The sequence below is a fragment of the Narcine bancroftii genome, chromosome 4 (genome assembly GCF_036971445.1).
Source record: "Narcine bancroftii isolate sNarBan1 chromosome 4, sNarBan1.hap1, whole genome shotgun sequence".
In the NCBI taxonomy this organism is placed as follows: domain Eukaryota; kingdom Metazoa; phylum Chordata; class Chondrichthyes; order Torpediniformes; family Narcinidae; genus Narcine; species Narcine bancroftii.
Window position 1 is genome coordinate 126,741,931 of NC_091472.1, and position 21,528 is coordinate 126,763,458.

Genomic DNA, 21,528 nt, shown 5'->3' on the forward strand with positions numbered 1-21,528 from the left:
CCAGCAATCCAGGTTCAATCTTGACCTTGGGTCCTGTATGAGAATTGAATTTGATTTTAATTTAATTTAATTTTTAATTTAAATATACAGCATGGTAACAGACCCTTCCGGCCCATAGGCTCAAATCCCCCCAAATACTTTATTAACCCATATCCCCGGTACTTTTACTTTTGAAGGGTGGGAGGAAATCAGAGCACTTGGAGGAAACCCAAGCAGACACAGAGAGAAAGTACGAGCTCCTTACAAACAGTTCCAGATTCGAACTTTGGTCGTAGGCACTGTAAATAGCATTGGACTAACCACTACACTAACCTTGATGTGACTGTCTGGGTTTCCTCCAGGTACTCCAGTTTCCTCCCGTATTCCAAAGGTATGAAGTTGGTAGGTGAACAGTAAATTTCCCCCAGAGTGCAGACAAGTGGTAGAATTGGGGAACGAAGAAATGGATATTGGGAAAATTTATTTAGAAAACAAGAGTTAATGTAGGATTGGTGAAAATGAATGGTTGATGTGGCCTGAATGGTCTGTTTTGAAGCTATATCTTTCTCTATGACCGTTCTATGTTAGAAATAAGCAGTTGAGCTAGTTAACTGTGTGCTCTTGTGGAGTTTCATGCAGAAACTAGTCAGTAGGTTTAAAAGTTGGGAATATATAGACATTCGTAGGCAATGCCAATGCCAAATTCTACTTATTGTGAAAGAGATGATGCCAAGTCCTACATTGTGAAAGAGATGCAGATTCATTCTTGCAAATTGCCCCGGGGTGGGCTCTGTGTTGCATTGGGAAACAAAAGAAAATTGAAAACCAGAGTTTTCCCCAGGAGTAGAATTGGGAGGTTCTAGAGAGGAAGAAATAAATAACCTAACGTTCTTTTAATCAAATCTATTTTATGATATCAATGGAAAAATAGAGTTCTGAATCAATTCTTCTCACCAATTGTGTGGAAATGTGGGCCTCTCTTTGAAAATAAAGCAGTGAATTCTAGTTCAACCAATAACTTTATTTTTCCCCCACATCAAGGGGGTAAATAATAATTGAGCAAACATGAGTGGATAGAGATAGCATACCCAATGGTCATGACCTGTCTGAAATGTGTTGGCTCAGGACAATTCCACCACTGGCTTGTAGTATATGCAATGAATGCAGATAATCAATGAAAAACGTTTCCCATCTCATGAAACTCCTGCCGTGGTAATTCAGGACAAACATTTAGAAGCTTGACAGCATATTTTTTTTTTCTTGGTTTATTTCAGCTGTCTCAAGCCTGACATGGGAAAAAAGGCAAAACAAAAAACACAGATCAAGAAAAAGACATTGAACCCAGAATTTAATGAGGTGAGATTAACTAATTATTGTGCAAACATTCATCAGAAGCAATAACCTGTGAGCATTCTTCAGGAATTCTAGGAATTTTAACCACTTCCTACACTCCAGGCTCACGTTCAGGTTATCGGGTTATGCTTCTTGTACTGCATCTGACTGATGTATGTTCCTGGATAGATGTCAATTAGATGGGGGTAGTTATTTGGACCTGTTTCATCTCTCGGTTGATAGCCTGGTTTTTACCACAACTGTCATCAAACCATTAGAAGGGAGTAAAAGCAGACTTGAAACTACTGCTGATACCTGTGATAAAGGTTGTGCGGTGGTTTCCCATTCAATTCTCGCCCCTTTTCATTATTGTGCGAACCAGAGTTGAAGCATTTTGTGTCGAAAGTGAGCGTTAAGAGAAGAGGGAAATGCTCACACAGTAAAATTATAACTGCGTGTTGGGAAGGGATCTCAATCAGAGTATTGTGCTCTGTCACACAGTCCTACTCAGGATCCAATCGTATACAGTCATTGCTGTTCAATTACTTCTGGTATTATTCACAAGTACAGATTATTGTACATTGTGCTTATCAGTGTAATACCTGTTTTCCAGGAATTCTTCTATGACATTAAGCATAGTGACCTGGCCAAGAAAACCTTGGAGCTCTCTGTGTGGGATTATGACATTGGCAAAACCAATGATTATATTGGTGAGTTATGACTTGGAATAATTCCACTGAAGGGAACACACGTAAAGGCATGGATCCAGCCTTGAGCTTATGATTGATTTCAGTCTGCAGATTGATTCTTGCAGAATGAAAATTTACATGTAAGAAATTTTCTCTCACGGCACTAAAATTTAATAATTATAATCAACATGTGCAATTCCACATTTTGTGACAGATGCAATGAACCATTCACTTCACATTTATCAAAATACCCATTCACTATGCTGTATCTCATTCTTTTATATTTAGATACAGCTGAGCAGGTTTGAAGATGTAATCGCGAACTGGTCTAAAGCATTTAGCTTTTCTAAAGTATTTCAAACAAGGGGAATGTCGAAATTGGTTTTTTTGACTACATTGTCACGGCTGCTTTAATTTAACACCCTCGCTCTGACTTAGTGATACCTCACCCGGTCATTCCTTTGGAGCCATCACTCATATTGCAGTTACGTACAACTTCCATACTTGTCTCTCACTTTTTGATTTTTTCCTGTAATCCAATAACTGCTTAAAAACTCTTAGTTATTTTTCTTTTGCAAAAAGGGACAGTCCCGAGTTGTTCTCAGACAATTGCACTGGAATCCAGATAAATTCATAATGTGTTCCTCTCATTCGCTTTTACTTGGTAAGGAGTTAACCAGCGAAAAAACACAGCCTTCAGCTCATCAATTCTACATCAACCATTAAGCGCCCATTAAACTAATCCTAAACTAATCCCATTTTATTCTCCCCACATTCTACCACTCGAGGGTAAAATTTCAGCATGGTATTAAGGATGTACAACATTGTCAAAAGTGTTGTGTCTCAAAAGAGGTATCATCCTGAGACCACATGTATCTAGTCAGATGGATGTAAAAGAACCCTGGAGACTACCTCAGAGAAAGCTGGTCTCTTTAACAATGACCATAAAACTACTGGATTGCCATACAAACTAACCAGTCCATTATTTCCCTCAATCCATTCTCTCTCAAAGAAGAAGGGAATCTGCCATTCTTATCTCTCCCCTTTATGACTTGATGCCATTCAGCTCAAGGGATGAAGCACGATTAGAATAATAAGAATTTTTTTTAAAAGTCCTCTTCCATAATTTCATGGCAGATCCATGACTCCATAATTGGAACCGTATAGCTTCAGATATACATATTTTCCTCTCTCTAAACCACTGGGGTGAATCCAAGTTTATAATAAAGCATCAGATCTTTGGGCTTCAAAATATTCCATTACATCAGGTGTCACCCCTGATCTCAGAATAGCCACTTTGGCTATCAGGCGATATTTTATCTGATACCCTAAAAAGTACACCAGGTGTTTTATGCTTTGCTTTGAAATTCTAAAAAGGTGCTGAGCAACAAAACTCTTCATCATTAGCTGTTCGGTCATGATTCTTTAGAGGAACTTTGACACTCATATGCCTGCAATGCAACTAACTTCTCCTTTCTAGAATACAATGAGAAGGAGCAAGACACCCAGTCTCTCCACTTTGTAACTCCTTCCACAGACTGGGATATTGCTTTGTTGAACACTTGCCCTCTGACCACTGCAATAATGTGGTTCTCCCAGTGGCCACCCATTTCAATTCTCAATCCCATTCCCTTGCCGACATGTCCGTCCATGGTCCCATGTACTGCCAGACTGAGACCACCTGCAAATTGGAGGAACACCTCATATTCCAACTGGACACCTTCCATCTGGATGGCATTAATATTGACTTCTCTGGCTTTCGTTAAAATCTTTCCTCCCCACCCGTGATCTCTCAATTGCCTCTCATTTTGCATACACATGATAAATTCCACCTAGATCCTTATCACATCCAGTTAACACCTTTTATTGCTTTTGATTCCTCCCCCCACTGTTTGAATTCTGAGACCTGTTATATCCTGCTTCTGCCATTTTTGATTCTTCCTTGAAGAAGGGCTCAGGCCCAAAATGTCAGCAATATATCTTTGTCAAAAAGATCATAGATGCTGAATAAACCAGCTGAGTTCCTCCAGCGTTTTGGTGTTTTTACTACAATCACAGTGTCTGCAGACCATCGTGTTTCTCTCTTTTTTTTTAAACTTTATTTAAAAGATTTTTGAACAGTATACAATCAAATAACAACAAAAAAAACCCTCCCCACCCTCCCACCTCTTCAGCCAACTCCCTTAAGGGGAGCTAAATATAAAAACACAAGAGAATATATACAATATTTCAAAATATTTCCAAATTCATATATTCTAAATAAGAAGACCACATTTTAACAAAACAGGATTAATTATCATGCAAGTTACATGTAATTTTTTCCATAGTAATACAAGCTCTCAATTCATTTTGCCAACCTGCTATATTAATCTCTTTGTTATCTTTCCAAGTACTAGCTACACATTTTCGTGCTACAGCCAACACTAAATGTACAAATGCAATCTGAAATTTATCCAACCCCAATCCATTCAAAGAGACCATATAACCCAACAAAAAAATTGATGGGTCTAATGGTAATTTAATTTTGAGTAATTTTTCCAGAACCAACCTAATGCCTTCCCAAAATGGTTGTACTTTAACACAAGACCAAAGGGCATGTAAGAAAATTCCAATACATAATCCATATCTAAAGCAAGAATCCGAATTACTAAACCTATATTTTTTCAGTTTCTCTGGAGTCAAATATAACAGATGTAAAAAATTATAGTTAACCATTCCATATCTTACATTCATCAGTTTAGTTACGCTTTCATAACACATAACTTCCCAATTCTCTTGATACAAGTTAAATCACTTTCCCATTTAACCCTTGATTTCTCCCATTCTGGTTTATCCATACCTTCTTGTAACAATTGATACATATCCGAAATATAACCTTTCTTTGGCATAGAGGAAATCAAAGATTCAAATTTCGTCAACATAGGTAAATTCATCTCTTTACCATAATTATCTCTTATGAGAGCTCTGAGCAGTTCAGTTTATACAAGTCTTTATTACTAAATCTAAAGCTGAATTCACACTACAACATGCAAACCCTTCCCAATTATACTTATCAATGCCTGGACTGGTCCCAACTGCCAAAGCGAGGCGATGACTGCACACTTGTAGTAGGTTATCTGGGTGCCAGTAGCAGCTTCTCCACCTCCCCGGACCAGGATGTTGGTTTGGAATCTTGAAGTTCTTCTTCTTGCTGAGAGATGTTGCCACCTCTTGGAGAGTCTCTAACTTCAGCAGTGGGACCATGGCTTATACCAAAAGTTGTTTACTTCAGATCTTATCTCTTTGAACAAATGATTTAATTATCTTCAAGGTCTCCTGACAGTCTGCGACCAACAAAAGAAAACTGCATCTCTGGGCCTCATGGTGGAAGTTGGATAATGTCTACTGGTTCATATGCATCCCTGGGCCCCATAGTGTAAATTAGATAATGTCTTCTGATTCAACTGCATCCTGGGCCCCATGGTGGAATTTAGGTGTGTCTACTAAATATGCATCCTGGGCCTCATGGTGTAAATTAGATTATGTCTGCTGATTCTAAAAAAACAAACAGGTTCTCAGCCTTCCATCTGCAGAAGTAAAAAACACAGTTTAAATCTTCCATTACAACTTTATATCCAGATAACTCTCCAAATTTCAACAAACAATCTTGCAAATATTTCAAAGATTGTCAATACACCAACACATCATCTGCAAATAAATTAATTTTATATTCATCATCCGCAATTCTCATCCCTTTAATCTTATCATATTGTCTGAGCTAACGGTTTGATAGCCAAAGCAAACAAGGCTGGTGATAATGGACAACTGTGCCAGGTCGATCGCGTCAATTTAAATGGTAAAAAAGTTTGACCATTTGTCACCACCCTAGCAATTGGATTTGTATATAGAGCCTTAACCCAACCAATAAAATAAGGGCCAAAATAATGCCAACTTGTTAGCTTCTCTAACACCTTAAATAAAAAATTCCACTCAACCCTATCAAAAGCTTTTTCCGCATCCAGTGCATCCAGGCTGAATCCGGGTTGGGTTGCTGTCTAGATGCATTGACCAATGTTATCAATCTAAGGATGTTATCAGATGCATTTCTATTCTTAATAAAGCCTGTTTGATCTATATGTATCAACTGAGGTAAATATTTAGCAAGTGTATTCGCTAACACTTTCGGTATAATTTTATAATCTACAATTAATAAAGAAATAGGACTATATGAAGATACTTTCAACGGGTTCCTAACTTTCTTTGGAATCACAGTAATTATAGCACTCGAACAAGATTCTGGTAATAACTGATACTCAGTTATTTGCTGCAATACTTCTCCAAATACAGAAGATAAATCTTCATAAAATACTTTATAAAATTCAACTGAAAATCCGTCATCCCCTGGCGACTTTCCATTTGGTATCTCCTGCATAGCTTCTTTAATCGTAAAATCTGTAAATGGAGCTTCCAATTCCCTAACCTCCTCCTTCCCTAAAACAAGTAATTTTAATTTGGATAAATAAGATTCAATAGGACCAACGTCCTGCTTTCTCTCAGAGATGTATAATTTTTGGTAAAATGAATAAAACTGATCATTAATTTCCTGAGGTTTACAGGTAACTATTAAATTCTTTTTAATTTGCGATGTCTGTTCCGTTTTTAATTGAGCTCTCTCACCCAGTTCGTAATAACATTGCTTAGATTGATGAATTAAACGCTCATACTGGTAAGTTTGTAATGTATTATAACGTAATTTCAACTTCGTAAAAGCAGTTTTTTTTATCTTCTGTAACATCTTTCTGAAATTCATTCTCCAACTCAGTAATTTGCTTCTCCAATGTTAAACTTTCGGCCACATATTTTTTTAACTTTTATAGTATAACTAATAATTTGCCCAAGCAAATATGCTTTCAAAGCGTCCCACAAAACAAAATTACTACTTACTGAATTAGTATTCTCAGTCAAGACTAAAGCAATCTGTTCCTTAACAAAACTAATAAACTCTGGTTTCTTCAGTAGTATTGTATTAAACCTCCATCTATAAGACAATTGCACCACTTCTGGACTTGCACAGGAGAAAAACAACATAGAGTGATTCAATATAACCTGACTTTTATATTCAGCCTGGAGTATTCTACCTTGTAAATGTGCTGATACCAAAAAAAATCTATTCTAGAAAATTAATCATGTCTAGATGAATGAAAAGAAAAATCTTTCTCTGTAGGATTTACTTTCCTCCAAATATCAACTAAATTCAAATCTTTCATCAGAGCTCCTATTTGCATTGCCGTCTTTGATTTCCATATACTTTTCGGAGATCTATCCAATAAAGGATCAAAAACACAGTTAAAATCTCCCCCAATCAAAATATTTTCATTAGCCTGATTTTACAGTAAAAAAGCCTCTGACATGAACCGTTCATCATCTACATTAGGTGCATAAATATTTAACAAGGTCCATGATTCAGCAAAAATTTAACAATTCACCATCAAAACCCTCCCTGCATTTCCTTCAGATAATTCCAATTCAAACGGTAATTTCTTATGAATTAAAATCGCTACACCTCTTGCCTTAGAATTAAAAGAAGAAAACACATGACCAACCCAATCTCTCTTCAATTTCAAATGTTCTTTTTCAGTCAAATGTGTCTCTTGCAAAAAAAAACAATATCAACTTTCATTTTCTTTATGTAAGCCAATACTCGTTTACGCTTAATGGGATTATTCGATCCCTGAACATTAAAAATTGCAAAACTCAAATTAGACATTTCATTAGTAATAAACTTCACACTACTATAAAATTGCTCCCCTTTCTAATTCCCTTATTATTCTAAACCCTCCCTCTGTATAAAAATTCCACAAAGTCAAAAAAATAGAAAAAATATACTATCCCACACAAACTACTAAAAAGTAGTAGCTCTCTAAAAATCTGGGTGTGGTAAAACCCACTAATGGCAGATGAGTATGAGGTCTCAGTATCATCCACCCCCCCACCCCCTGTCAGACTTTCACAAAGTACATAATCAAATATATTCAACCCAATGTTTCCAGTCCCAATAATTGTTCCGGGTCTTCAATGTCAAGAAGACTTTGTGTCAATTCAACTTTCTTTCCATGTTTCCCATTCTTTCTAGTCTCATTACCATTTACCCTCCTTTTAGGTGATGATAATGACGACCATCCTCTTCCTTGCAGATCTAGCAACGAATTAGCAAAAATTAATGCATCATGGTCATTTTCAAAAAATTGAGATTGAAAATTCCCATAAAAAACTTTCAATACAGCCGGGTAACAAAAAGCAAATTTATAACCCTTTCGCAACAATACTTCTTTAGCTGAATTAAATTCTCGGTGCCTTCTAATAATTTCTTGACTCAGATCAGCATAAAAAAACACTTATTTTGAACCAACATTGGAGTCTGATTTTGCCGTGTCTTCTGCACCTCAACTCGTAGTATCATTTCTCTATCTTGATATTTCAAAGAATGAATCAAAACTGCCCTCGGTGGTTGACCTGGAAATGTTTTTTTCATCAATGCTCTATGTGCTCAATCCAACTCCAGATCATTTGGAAAAATCCTTGCCCAGTACTTCAGGAATCCATTTCTTAAAAAACTTTACCGGATCTGAACCTTCCATATCTTCTGGGAGACCTACTATTTTTACATTATTTCTTCGACCTTGATTCTCTAATGAGTCATCTTCTTCAGTAATTCCTTCTTCTGAATCCCCCAATCCACAAAAGAATCCTCCACTTTTTCCATTTTTTCTCTATTACGATCCACTTGATTCTTACATTCAAAAAAGCTTCTTCAATTTTTAAAAAATTATCCTGTACAGTGTCCACTGTTTTTATACATCTACTAACATCACTTTTAACTACAGTCATATCTTTCTTCATAGAGGTAATCTCTTCACACATATTGTTCATTTTAGTTTTCACTTTCATAAATCCTTGATTTATCTGAGCAGACATCTGCATTGACATGTTTTCCATTTGATGAGCAATCCCTTCCAATATTGTAAACACAGAATCCAGTTCAGGTTCCATCACTTCCCCTTGAGGCCTACCTTCTCTGGTCCTAGTCCCCATATATTCTTCCTGTGTTGATTCCAGTAATACTGTACTTTCTTCCTCTTCTAATACAGTGGTTCCTCTTCCCATGCGGCTGTGGGTCTGGATACCCGTTGACAGCATGCCGACTTTGTCAGCCCGCTGTCTTTCGTGCTCCTCCATAGCGCACACCTTTTCTAACAGTTCTCGGACTCGCGATGCACCGCACATGCCTGGAAGAGTCACCGACCGTGCAATGACGCTACACTGCACGCCCCTAGACCACCAGGCACGACTGCAGGCTCACTAGTCTGTCCCCGTTCGGCCAATCCGCCCGCACTCACGGGGGTGCGGGTCAGTGCCGGCCGAGCTCGTCACAAAACCGGCGCCATCTTGCGGACGTGCAATCGGCGCCGGCGTAATATTCAGCTGAGCACAGGTCCTTTGAGGCTTGGGAACTCCAGTCGACGACTCCGTGGCTTCAACTTGGTAGGTAGGCCTCAATTCTTCAACACTTTTATAAGGTAATTTCTTTTGTAACAGTCTTTGATTTCTTCACATTTGTAACCATTGCAATCCTCCACTATTCCAAAGTCTGTAAATACTATTTTTAACCACTTTTACAGGTTAAAATCATGTATTTATAAGTCTAACTGGGAAAAGGTGGAACTGCACGCCTTCCCTCTATGCCATCTTGCCACGCCCCCTATCGTGTTTCTCTCTGTAACTACTTACTCTTGTGTCTGGCTCTCCTCAGAGAGGCTGGAACAAAAGAAAATTTACCAAACATCAAAATCTGAGGCAAGATATCAACATATTATTGAGTGACACCATTTCATGAATACCATATCCACCTGCTCCTCAGTTTTTCTACAGTGCGAGAAAGCACAGGGTGAGTTCAGAAAACACTTTCCATCACATAAACTTGCAGTTGGTTCTTGGTGAATCTGACCATAATATAAAAAGATGTACAGGTTAGTAGGTTAATTGGTCACATTGTTTAATTATGTTACAGACCAGCAGCAATAGAAATTCACCAAGACAGTGTTATTTTTAAAACAATATATTTATTAATAACTACTAATAATATAACATCTTATTTAAATGTACCCCAACTATCCACGAATGTATGTGTGTGGAATACTCAAACCATTATAACTTCGGCACAATTCTGGAAGGTCATTCCCAAAGTTCAGTCTTAGAAATCCTGTGTTGAAACTCAGACTTTTAAACTGATGTTCTGAAGTAATTACAAAGGAGGTGAGATACTGAGTGATTAGACTGTCGAAAACTCACAAATCCTTGTCAAGTTGCTTCCAGAGAAATGTGCTTTCATATGAATGTTTCCTTGCATAGGAAAACAAAATGTGCAACTTCCACAAGTCTTTCAAAACCCCGGCGCAGATCAGTTGAAATGACCCTTACAATAGTCACGTTCCAATGCAGGGATTCACTTGCTTCCTTTATCAAGATATGGGTCAATCAAAATGACTATTACAATGATCATAATTCCCATGACAAGGAGAATCAGCAAAAATGTCCATTTCTACACAAAGTAATTCTATCTCTGTTTATCAGATGGCTGACTGATCAATACTGAATTCTGTTTCTTCAAGTGTCCCAATCACATGATTCTCTCTCACCATCTGTTTTTCCTGAATAAACAACCTTGTTCTTTTGTTCTTCCAGAGCATCAGGTTTTGTTGATAGTTTGTTCTTGATGGTGCCATGCAATCTGTAAATGTTGTGAAAACTGAAAAAGGTTGTAGCCTGCTCCAACCCCCAAAGTGACACTCATTAAATGAAGCAGAAGCTTGTAATAGGTGTGTCAGAAATAAAACTTCTCACACATGAGTCTCTTTAAAACTGATGACACGACAAGCTTTATTTACAAGTCTGCAGAGTTGGACTCAACTGGCTTCTCACCAGTTAAGCCCCGATACATACAGTGCATTGATTTTTATACCCTTATTGTTTGCCCTTCCCCTTCTTATTAATACTGTTTTAATTGGTTAGTATTGCAAAAGCATCCTAAGTACAACTGCATTTTTAATTATCACGTTCGTTACGTACGCTGCGAACTCTACATACACTAAATTCTGTTTCTCACCCTTCTTATCAATCTTTTGTCTCCTGCATGTCTCTCACTATGACCATGAAAAGATATGTTTAAAAAAACATATCCAGCTGAACCTTTTGTCCTTGGCTGCTAGTAAGCTCCCTGTCCGTTCTGGCTTCCCTTTTTATGATTAATCATCACATTTTAACTTAAGCCATTTTAACCTAAATTCTCTATATATAACAAGGTGTATTTGGTTTTCATATGTACATGGGGTTAAAGGCCTGTCACTGAGCTGTATCTCTAAAAAAAAACTTATCTGGAGTCCAGGAAAGAAGAAATGCTCCTGTTCTTACTTTTGTAGCTCCTCCCCAGTTTCTTCACCCTTTTTTTTTCTTGATATACTTGATATCACGTGTTTCTACTTTCTTCTCGATAAAGGGCCCTGGCCTGAAATAATACTGCCTGACCCAGTAAGGACATTCAACTTCTCATTTTTTTCCTTGTAAAGGAAAAACAAAACTTCAAGTCTGGGAATTTTTCTTAATTGTTTTGGATTGTTGAATTTAGAGGTGTCCTGTTTAAATATTATGTGCTGTTGGGTACATCCATCTCATTGTCTCTTACTCGTTTTTGGACTTTCTGGCCTGATTATTACCTTGATGAAGGGCTCAAGCCCAAAGTGTTGGCTGTGTAACTTTATCTTTCCTATAAAGGAGATTGCTTGACCTGCAGGGTTTCTCCAACATTGTGTTTTAACTTCAATCACGGTATCTGCAGACTTTTGTGTTTTAAGGGATGGTCATTGAGTTTGTCACAAGGTATAGATTTGGGCATTTAAACAATATAAAATGCAATGTGAAAAGAATCTGATGGAGATCTGAAGAAAAGTCAAAAGGACTTTTGAATCAAGTGAAAATATATTTACAGCCTGAAACATTTTTCATAATATCAGATTCTTGGATGATGACAATCTGTTCTTAGAAATATCAGATTTTACAAAACAACAAAAGAATGTAGAAAACAAATACAGAAGTTGTCTTCCTTGTTATGCTACTCTCAAGCTCTATGACTCACCCAGACTTGCTTTCGTAGCCACATTACCTTTATTGCTAAATCTTCAAAACAATGTGGTTTCCCCTCTACCACCATCAACACAGCCCTTACCCTACCGACTCCATTTCCTCCACATCTGTCTTGGCACCCACCACCCCTAGACGCAACAAGAACTGGATTTCCCCTTGTCCTCACCTATCACCCCACCAGCCTCCACATCCAACACATCTACCATTCACTGTGAAACAGTTGCCTCTCCCTTGCATCTTTTCTGTCTTAAATCTAAGCCTTCTAGTTTTATTCTCTCCTTCCCTGGGAAAATAACTATTGACTACTTTCCTTATCTGTGCCCCTCATGATTTTATATACCTCTATGAGGTCACCCCCTCAGCCTCTTTACACCCCAGGGAGAAAAATTCCAGCCTCTCCTTGTAACTTAAGCCCTCCAACAACATTTTTCTGAGTCTTTACTCACTGCCCTAACTGATGAAGGCGAGTGTGCCATGTAACACCCTATCTCCCTGTGTTGCCAATCTCAAGGGAACTGTACCTGTATCTCTAAGTCTTTCAGTACTTTTTAAAAAATATTTTATTTATGATTTTCCAGTACTCTTAAGGGCCTAATCATTTACTGGGTAAGTCTTGCCCTGGTTTGACTAACCAAAATACATCCCCTCACATTTCTCTGAGTTAAATTCCATCTGCCATTCCTTTGGCCTAAGACCCCACTTGATGTAGATCCTGCTGTAAACTTGGAGCATTTCTACCCATGAACGCTGCCTGATCCACTGAGTTCCTCCAGCTTCTCATTGTTTGTTCAGGATTCCAGCAGCAGCAGTTTTTCTGAGTCTAGATTGGACCAGGGAACAAATCTGGATCATACAGTATTTTTCAAGGTAGTTGCACAGTGCAGCAACCAATTACATTTATATAGCATCTTTGACAAAATAGAACATCTCAAAAACTATCAGAAAGTTTAAGCTGGAGAGCTCTGAACTGAAGAAAAGGTGGATTTTTATTTGACAAATGATCCCATTTTCAAATGTTACATGTGGACAGTACCATGAGTCTCACAGCTGACTAATAAACAGTAAACTGGAAGAGATTAGCCAAGTGTTTTTGGACCTGGATTGGATAGAAGAGTTCAGTTTGTTCATGAAAAGTGATTGTCCAACTATTGTGGTTGGAGAATCATCTCCAACATCTTCCTTGTTTGATTCTTTCTCTGTTGTTATTTGCATCTGACACCATGTTCCTCCCCTCTGTATTAGGAAGTATTATTCTGGGCATTAATGCCAAAGGAGACTGCTTGAAGCACTGGTACGAATGCCTGAAGAACAAGGATAAGAAGACTGAGCGCTGGCATACCCTGTACAATGCGAATCCCATTCCCAGCGACTGAGGAACACCTGCCACAACCAACCTGTTACTTCCTACTATCGTTTACTTCCCTTCTCCTTATTCCTCTTTGTCCCTCTTATTTTGCTCAAAATACTTTGATAAAATGTTTCCATCTTCATGAAAAATGTTTAACCAACATTAATTGCTTGTTAACATACTCGATGCATAATCCCTTTGGAACCATGCTGGACATACAAGTCATCACTTGTGAGAAAAAAATATGCACGATACTTCTGGCATTACTTCTTCACCCCTTTATAAAATTGGGTGCCAAATTACATACTGAAAACGGGTCATCCTATTAAGTTAGTACATGGTTTTGTGTCTCTCTCATAACCTTTCCTTAAACTCTGGCAAAAAAAACAGCTGAATTACATGTTGAGCTGAAGGTCATCATTTTCCTCAATACTTGCCCATGTATGCATGTTGCCAGAGGATATACCATGATAGGCATGGAGATCAAACTGCAATCATGTGAAATGTCTCTAATTCCCAACTCTTCATGATGAACTACACTCGACAGAATATAACTTCCCATCTGGGAAGCAGTTGGAACCTTAGGAAAGAATCTCCCTGATTTCTTGGGGAAGAATCTACCTGATTTCTGACCCTACTTTCCAAACTGTCCATGGAATGCAAAGTGTTTCTGAGACAACACTCAGTGGGAAAATTATAGCCTTGGGTGTGTCTAATTCCTGAGGTTAGATAGTTTATAGTCAGGGTTTTTAAAGAAGAAAATGATGTTACTGATTCCCTTAACGCAATCTGGCAAAACTGTCAGTTGAGAAACTAATCCGTTGTATGGCTCATGCATTAAAGATGAGAGAAGAGAAATGGGCACTTTGATGCAAGTCAGCCAATCATCCAGAATCCATAGCTAAGGATTAAATCACCTCAACATCTTGTCAACTTGCAGTTGATCAGAGGGATCCAGCATAAGGATGGGTTGTGCCTTGCAAGCCTAATGATTGACAATTTATTGAAAAGACAATAAAGGAATAGCCAGTTGAAAGAGTCTGCATGCTCTTTGTATGGTTTTCCAGAAGTCATTCATTAAAACTATTTGCTGATGTGAAGTTCCTGAAATTGAAGCTAGTTTGTTGTCCAGGCAAGGAAATTGCCCTACAGTGGCATTATGAGTAGGGAGAATGCACAGGTAGTTAAATTGGCAGCATGTGATACTGTTTTCCTCAAATATCTGGTTTGGAGCCAGAATTGTTTCATGTAATTATAAATTGCTTATCTGAGAAGAATGTCTTGTGTTCAAATTGACCAATAACACAAAAGAGTGTAAGTAATGCAATTGGAAGCACTGAATTTCAAAAGATCCTAGTGGATGAAGCAAAGGGAAAATGTGAGATCATCCATTTTAAACATAAAAGGAGAAAACACTTCCTAAGAGGTGAAAAGCTGGAAGCAGGAGATCTGCAGAAACCTGAAACTGTAGAATAAGGAAAGGTCATAAAAGGACTTGGGAAAGTTTAAAAGCCATTGGAAAGTTCCCTTTTATATTCAGTGGACTGGAGTACGAAATGAGAAAAGTTAGGATGCTCCTGTACAAAACCCAGGTTGAACAGTACCCCAAGTACTTTGAGCAGTTTGGGATATGACAACTTGAGAAAGGCATACCAGGCTTGATGGGAGTGTTCCATTTCTTTCCTGGGCTTGAAGCATTAAATTTTGATGAGCAATTATGTATGCATAACCATGGAGACACAAATTCCAAGGACTAACAGTTAAAACTGGACCACCTGGCTACATTGGGGGACATATAAGCAAATAACTCGTTTGCATGAAATCTCTCTGAAGCATTTTATAAAATGGAATCATTTCCCTGTCATGGTTTAAGAATTGTTGCTTAATACATAGATCATAAAATGGATGGGAGAAACCTATTGAACAAAAAACATTGTTCGTCATTTCCATGAGCAGCTGTATTTAAGGAAGCTACATCCTCTCCAAATAGAAAATGAAACAAGTAATCATTGTCTTCCAGTTGTGCTTTTTTTTATCGGTTCTAACTCTGCCAATGTTATATCGAGGACTCTGAAGTTGTAAGTCCTCTGAGGCTCCTCTGTTCTCTCTGTGAAGTCTGGGATCAAATCTGAGGAGCCCAGAGGGAGAAACAAATTATGTTGTAATGGTCTTGTATCCCAAGGTGTCATGAATTCTTTGAAAATAGGGTATGATGCAATATTTAATCAAATGTGACAGAAAATCCTTGTGTAAGAACTTTGGTTTACATTCTGCTGTACTAAATGGCCACCACCCAGTTTGAACTGCTCTAATCCCTTCTCTGATGATCCGTGGAGTAGCAGATCTCCATTCAGCTGATGGCTTGATGTAATGCCAATTTAATTTCATCTCTGAGGTTGACATTTTTAGGTGAATACTTTCTAGAATAGTGCATGTGGACTTTTGTGACTGGATTTACTATGTACGTACGGTCGGGTTAATGTCACCCTTCATCTGATTTGTTCTATTTTTGTATCTAACAGTCTGGTACAGGATAGTAGATGACCATCCATATCCTTGAGTAAGTATAGTTGGTCTAATTAACATTACAGTATTATGAAGCTGCAATCAGGGGTAAAACAACCCTTTGTGCTCATACGGTGGTGAACTCTGCTTCTGGAGCTTAACATGCCTGAATCCCAAATCTGAGGTTGATTTTTTTTTTACCTTTCTAGACATATCCTAGAATATTACAGGGCTCATTTAGTTTTGCAAACACCAACAACAGCGACACAGTATTAAAAAAATCACTTCTGTCCTTCATTAATGATTCATATTCATTCAGGCTAATCTTGGGTCTGAGAACTTGCATTTAATGCTCTGAAATGTTCAGGTGACATTAACTCAATGGGGTTTCAGGAGTCTGCCAAGACTTGCTGATAGCATGTTAATACTTGCTGTGCTGTTGGGGAATTGATCACTGACCCACTGTGTTTCCATGTTGGGACCCTGAGACTTACCAAAGTCTCACTTAGATATCATGGAGCTTCCTCCAAGCTTGAATCTATGAATTTACAGTTCCCCAAAAATGGTGTACAGATCCTGTTGATTGTTACCAAATCCATACTAATTGACTCCCATGTTGGTCTGATTGGGGAGGAACGAAATAATTATACAAAAGCAACCTTTGGTAGTAGTTTGATAATAGTTGCAAATGTTTTTCAGCCTTTTCAGATATACCAAGTGCTTTTTCCACATCTATACCTTTGTGTTTAAGTTATATCTCAAACAGACACTAGAATCTTTGTCTCTGCTTCTATTCATCTGTTTGTAATCTACTTGCTGCTACGAATTAAGGCAGTGCATGTTGCTATATATCAGGCACTTCTAACAACCACCTAAATTTGGGACATTTGGAAAGAATCACTTTGTGGCTATAGTAATCAGATCTAATTTGATGCTAATATTGTGGGGATATTACATCCAGGTATATAAAATTTGCTATACCAGATGTTAGAAAGGTTCTGCTATGCTGCAGCCCCTAGCTCTGTATATTAGCAGCATGTGATACCTTCTTAATCAGCATGTCCATACTGGTTACCCTGGAATCCGCATGATGTTTGGGAGTGGATTTAGGTTCAAGTGTGCATTAAGGAGATAAAACTTGACTTTGTATTGAGGTTCCTGCGATACTGAGACTGTCTTTCAGTGCATGCAGATATAAAGTTCTATTAACCACTTTGTCCTGCTGATGCATATAAAGTGATACCACATACTACTGCCTTACTCTGTTGATTTACACATCCAACTTTTGAATCAAGGCTGAAATTAAATCTTTTCTATAAGATGGGTGAAAGCATTGCAGCCTAGAGATTGGATAGATTAGAACAGCTGTTTACACACATGACAGCAATTTAGCCCATCTTAGATTGTACTGGCAACTATTTCTGGATAAAATTGCCTGAGCTAATTTCCATTTGTGATTCACCAATGTTTTCCAGAGTGCCTCATGCTCCAAATGTGTACCCTTCTTTTCTGCCTTCATCAACCTAAAGTGGAGCTTTTGATTATAACCTACGCCCATCATTAAACAAGCTGCTTGTATTCCTTTCCAGATCCATACAGTGCACTACAGCTAATGGACTATCTTCTCCAATATTTAGCTCCTGAAGTTTTTACTCTATGTGTCCAATGCTGCATATGTCATCGTGACCATGGTTAACCCTTCTGGGAATCTCAGAGACATCTGAAGAGATTTTTCACCGAGAGATTTCAGAGATTCTAGCGAACATTTTGTCCATAGGCTTATCCAATGAGATGTGATGTTCTACTGGAGGATCTTCAGCTATGCTCTAGTGCCTGAACAGAGGTCATGGTCATCTCAACTTCTGAATATTCATCTGGAGGAAGCTATTTGGTCTGTTGAGACTGTGGCAGCGCTGGAAGGAATCCTAAAATTGCCTACCACTACACCCCGTTATTTCCTTGTAACCTATTCCCACACACATGCCCATAAAATCATCCTAATTGACTGTGGCCAAAAAGAACTCAAACCATGATATCTGCTTTTTAATATTTTATTTTTGATTTTACAAAGACTCATGAAAATCCAATAAACAAAATATTACATTCTCTTTCCACATAATATGATTTACAGAGTCCTCATTCCCCCTCCTTACATCCTCCCTATCCCTTCATTTATACAAACACCAAAATATGGAAATACTAAAACCACCTAAATAATAACAAAGACAATAATCCTCCTCGAGGCTAGAAGACCTTGGAAATTAAATGGAAACGGGTAAGGGCAAAAACACATCTGCTTCGTATTCCCCATTTCATATTTTTAATCCTTTACCTGCTGGGATGGGTTGTTCTTTTCTCTTATTCGGGGAGGGAGAGGGGTGTGAATTATATCTGTGGACCTATGTGCCTTAGATACAGTTGCCATACTTTAATAGATTGTAGGTGATTTTCTCCAGGGGAATGCAACACTATTTCCATATTCCATTCCGTGAAATTTAGGTGGGAGTCTGACTTCCACATAACCGCTAAATACTTCATGGCTACTGTTCAGGTGACCTTCACAAACTGAATTTGGTGTATGGAAAGTCTAAACTGTACTTCCCCAATGTCCTCTAGAAGGTACAACTCTGGAAAATCCACCTTCGTAATTTTTTCCAGAGTGTCCCCCAGGTCTTCCCAAAAGGATCTCACCATCGTACACAGTAGATGGAGTGGACAAAGGTTACTAGCTTCACACCCTACCTAAAATACATTTCCGAAATTTCTGGCTTTGACGTGTATTTTTATCGGTGTGAGGTATAACTGATGCAAGAAATTATATTGCACCAATATATGTCTGACATTAACAATTCCCATCAGGCTATTCAAACACAAATCTTCCCACCATCATTCATCAATTGTTATGCCCAAGTCTGACTTCCATCTTTTCCTTGACTGATCTAAGCTCAGCTTCAGGCCTTCACTTTGGATTATGGAATACATCCTAGAGATAAATTTACACACAATCTCCTTTCGAGTTAGAGTCTCCATGTCGCTACAGTCAGGCAGAGTCCCAGTTTGTCCCTTAGGAAAGATCTCAATTCCAAAAAGCAGAATAATGTTCTGTTTGATAACTCCTATTTAGTCCTCAACTGCTCGAATGACACGAGCTGCCCTTGATAGTAACAATCCTCGATACACTTGATCCCCTTCCAGCACCAGATTTCCAGGATCTTTTTGCCCAGAGTCATGGATATTAAATTGTTCTGGGTCAAGGGTGTTTTAGGAGATATGCCCACCTTCAATCCAATACATAGATTTATTCTTTGACATGTCTGGCACAAGTTTTATTCTGGGATTATCTTTTTAAACTAATTTGGCGTCCCATTTTTATATAAATTCTCCTGCTATCTTTTCCCCTACTGAATGTAACCAAATTTGTACCCAAGGGGGAGGCCCCTGCCTTCAAAAAAAATGAGGTCACAAACTTCATCTGAGACACTCTAGTATTTTTTTTTAAATCTGGCAGTTTTAAGTCCCCCAATTTATATTCCCATATCAACTTTTCCATTCCACAAAATGTTTCTGACACATCCATTGAGCATTTTAAAGAAGCACTGGGGGAACAAAATGGGCAGTGTTTGAAAAAGATATTCTAGTCTTGGCATCACCTTCATTTCAATTTTATGGGTAGAGTTTTCCATCGAGCCAGATTCTCCTCAATCTTCCAGAGCAAGGGGAGATAATATATATATATATATTGTGTAGGTATTTATCCACTCATCCCTAGGTATTTAATACCTTCATGTGGCCACGTGAATTGGCTTTCCCGTTGATAGGGTCTATAATCTTTTGACAAAGGCATGATTTTGTTTTGATTCAGATTAATCTTATACCCGGAGACCTTCCCGTAATCCTCCAGTATGGTCCTCAATCTGACCAATGACATCACCCCCCCCCCCCCCCCCCCCCGGTTTCGTCAAATAAATTAACACGTTGTCAGCAAACAGGATGGTTTTATGTTCCACCTGGCCCACCTTGAACCCCTTTATGTCTGGATCCTGCCAAATGGTTTCTGCCAGCAGTTCAATAGCTAGTTTGAACAGACCTGGGGACAGTAGGCAGCCCTGCCAACTAGATCTAATCAGCGAGAACACTGGAGACATCTGCCTGTTTATGATTATTTTAGCCTGGGGTTTATAATACAATGTCCTTACCCAATTGATAAATGTTTGACCCAGTCCAAATTTCTCCAGTTTCTTAAACAATTCCACTCCAATCTATCAAAGGGCTTCTCTACATCCAAGGATATGGCCACTCCCAGGTCTTCCCCAACTGTGTCAGGTGTGTTATATTGAGCAATCTAGCTATGTTATCTCCAGATTGCCTCTTTTGAACAAATCCAGCCTGAGCAGGATTTGTTAATTTTGGTAGATGTTTCACCAACCTATTGACCAATGTTTTTGCTATAATTTTATAACCTACATTCAATAGTGATATATATAGGAGGAAGGTTTCAGTGGATCCCTGTCTCTTTTGGGGATTGCTGTAATGATTACTGTTAAAAAAGACTCCAGGAGGGTATGATTCTCCACTGCCTGATCCATCATCTTCATAAGGAGGGACATTAAAAGGTCTTTGAATTTTCTGCTAAATTTGATAGGGAAACCATCCTCTCCCGGCAATTTATCGGCCTGCAGAGTGCTCAGAGTATGTTCGATCCCTTCTCAAGAAAAGCGAGCATCTTAATTCCTCCTGATCCAAATTTGGTAGTTCCAATGAAAGGAAGAAATCATCTTTTTTGGCAGGGTCCCCACCCCTCCCAATTCTAACTTATTCAGTTCCTTATAGAACTTACTAAATATATCATTTATTTCTTTTTGCTCACATGAAATCTTGCCTTCCCCTCTTTATATTATTTCTCTTATTAAGGTTTTCTAACACATCTAGTTTATCCCAAATCTTGCCTGTCCTTTACCCCTACATCTCTATCATTTTTTAATCTTTTTGCACTGTCCTCCATTCTGTTTACCCTCTCTTCCACCAATTTCACCCTTCCAGATACCTCCCCCATTGCCATGAATTCCCCTATTTCTGATGTTAAATCTTGTAAAACATTCCTCAGACTTTTTTTGGAGACCTCAACCATTGCCTCCTCCTTCTCTCCACCCCATTCTCTTCCTCTCTCCTGCCCATGACAATGGGCCTCCCAGTCAACCTCTTCCCTTTCTCCCTCTATGTCACTCCTGACACTGCCTCCCAACACATTGCTGCCATTGTCACTGCTGACCTCACCACCACTGCCACCTTACACCCTCTGCTGCCTCCAGATGCAAGTAAGGCCATTCCCCTGGCACCGCCTGATCCTCCACCCCTAGCTCAGGATGCGTGGTCAGGGTGGGGGTCGCCCACCTCATCTGCAATCTTTCCCGCCTGCTCTTGCTGCTGCCCGTGGAGTCTGTCAATGCTGCCACCACCATCACTACTCCCACTGCCATCTTCACTGTTGCTGCCACTCAA

The 21,528-nt window shown here is 38.6% G+C and overlaps 1 protein-coding gene across 1 annotated transcript in view; it reads left to right on the top strand.

The window, feature by feature from the left end:
• Window positions 1-16,468, top strand: part of LOC138759952 (rabphilin-3A-like) — a 156,356-nt gene extending 139,888 nt beyond the window's left edge. The window contains exons 17-19 of the mRNA XM_069930426.1: window positions 1,254-1,335; window positions 1,925-2,021; window positions 13,419-16,468. Coding sequence (XP_069786527.1) covers window positions 1,254-1,335; window positions 1,925-2,021; window positions 13,419-13,549 — 310 coding nt within the window. The 3' untranslated portion in view covers window positions 13,550-16,468. The remainder of the gene's footprint in view (window positions 1-1,253; window positions 1,336-1,924; window positions 2,022-13,418) is intronic.
• The last annotated feature ends 5,060 nt before the right edge of the window (window positions 16,469-21,528 follow it).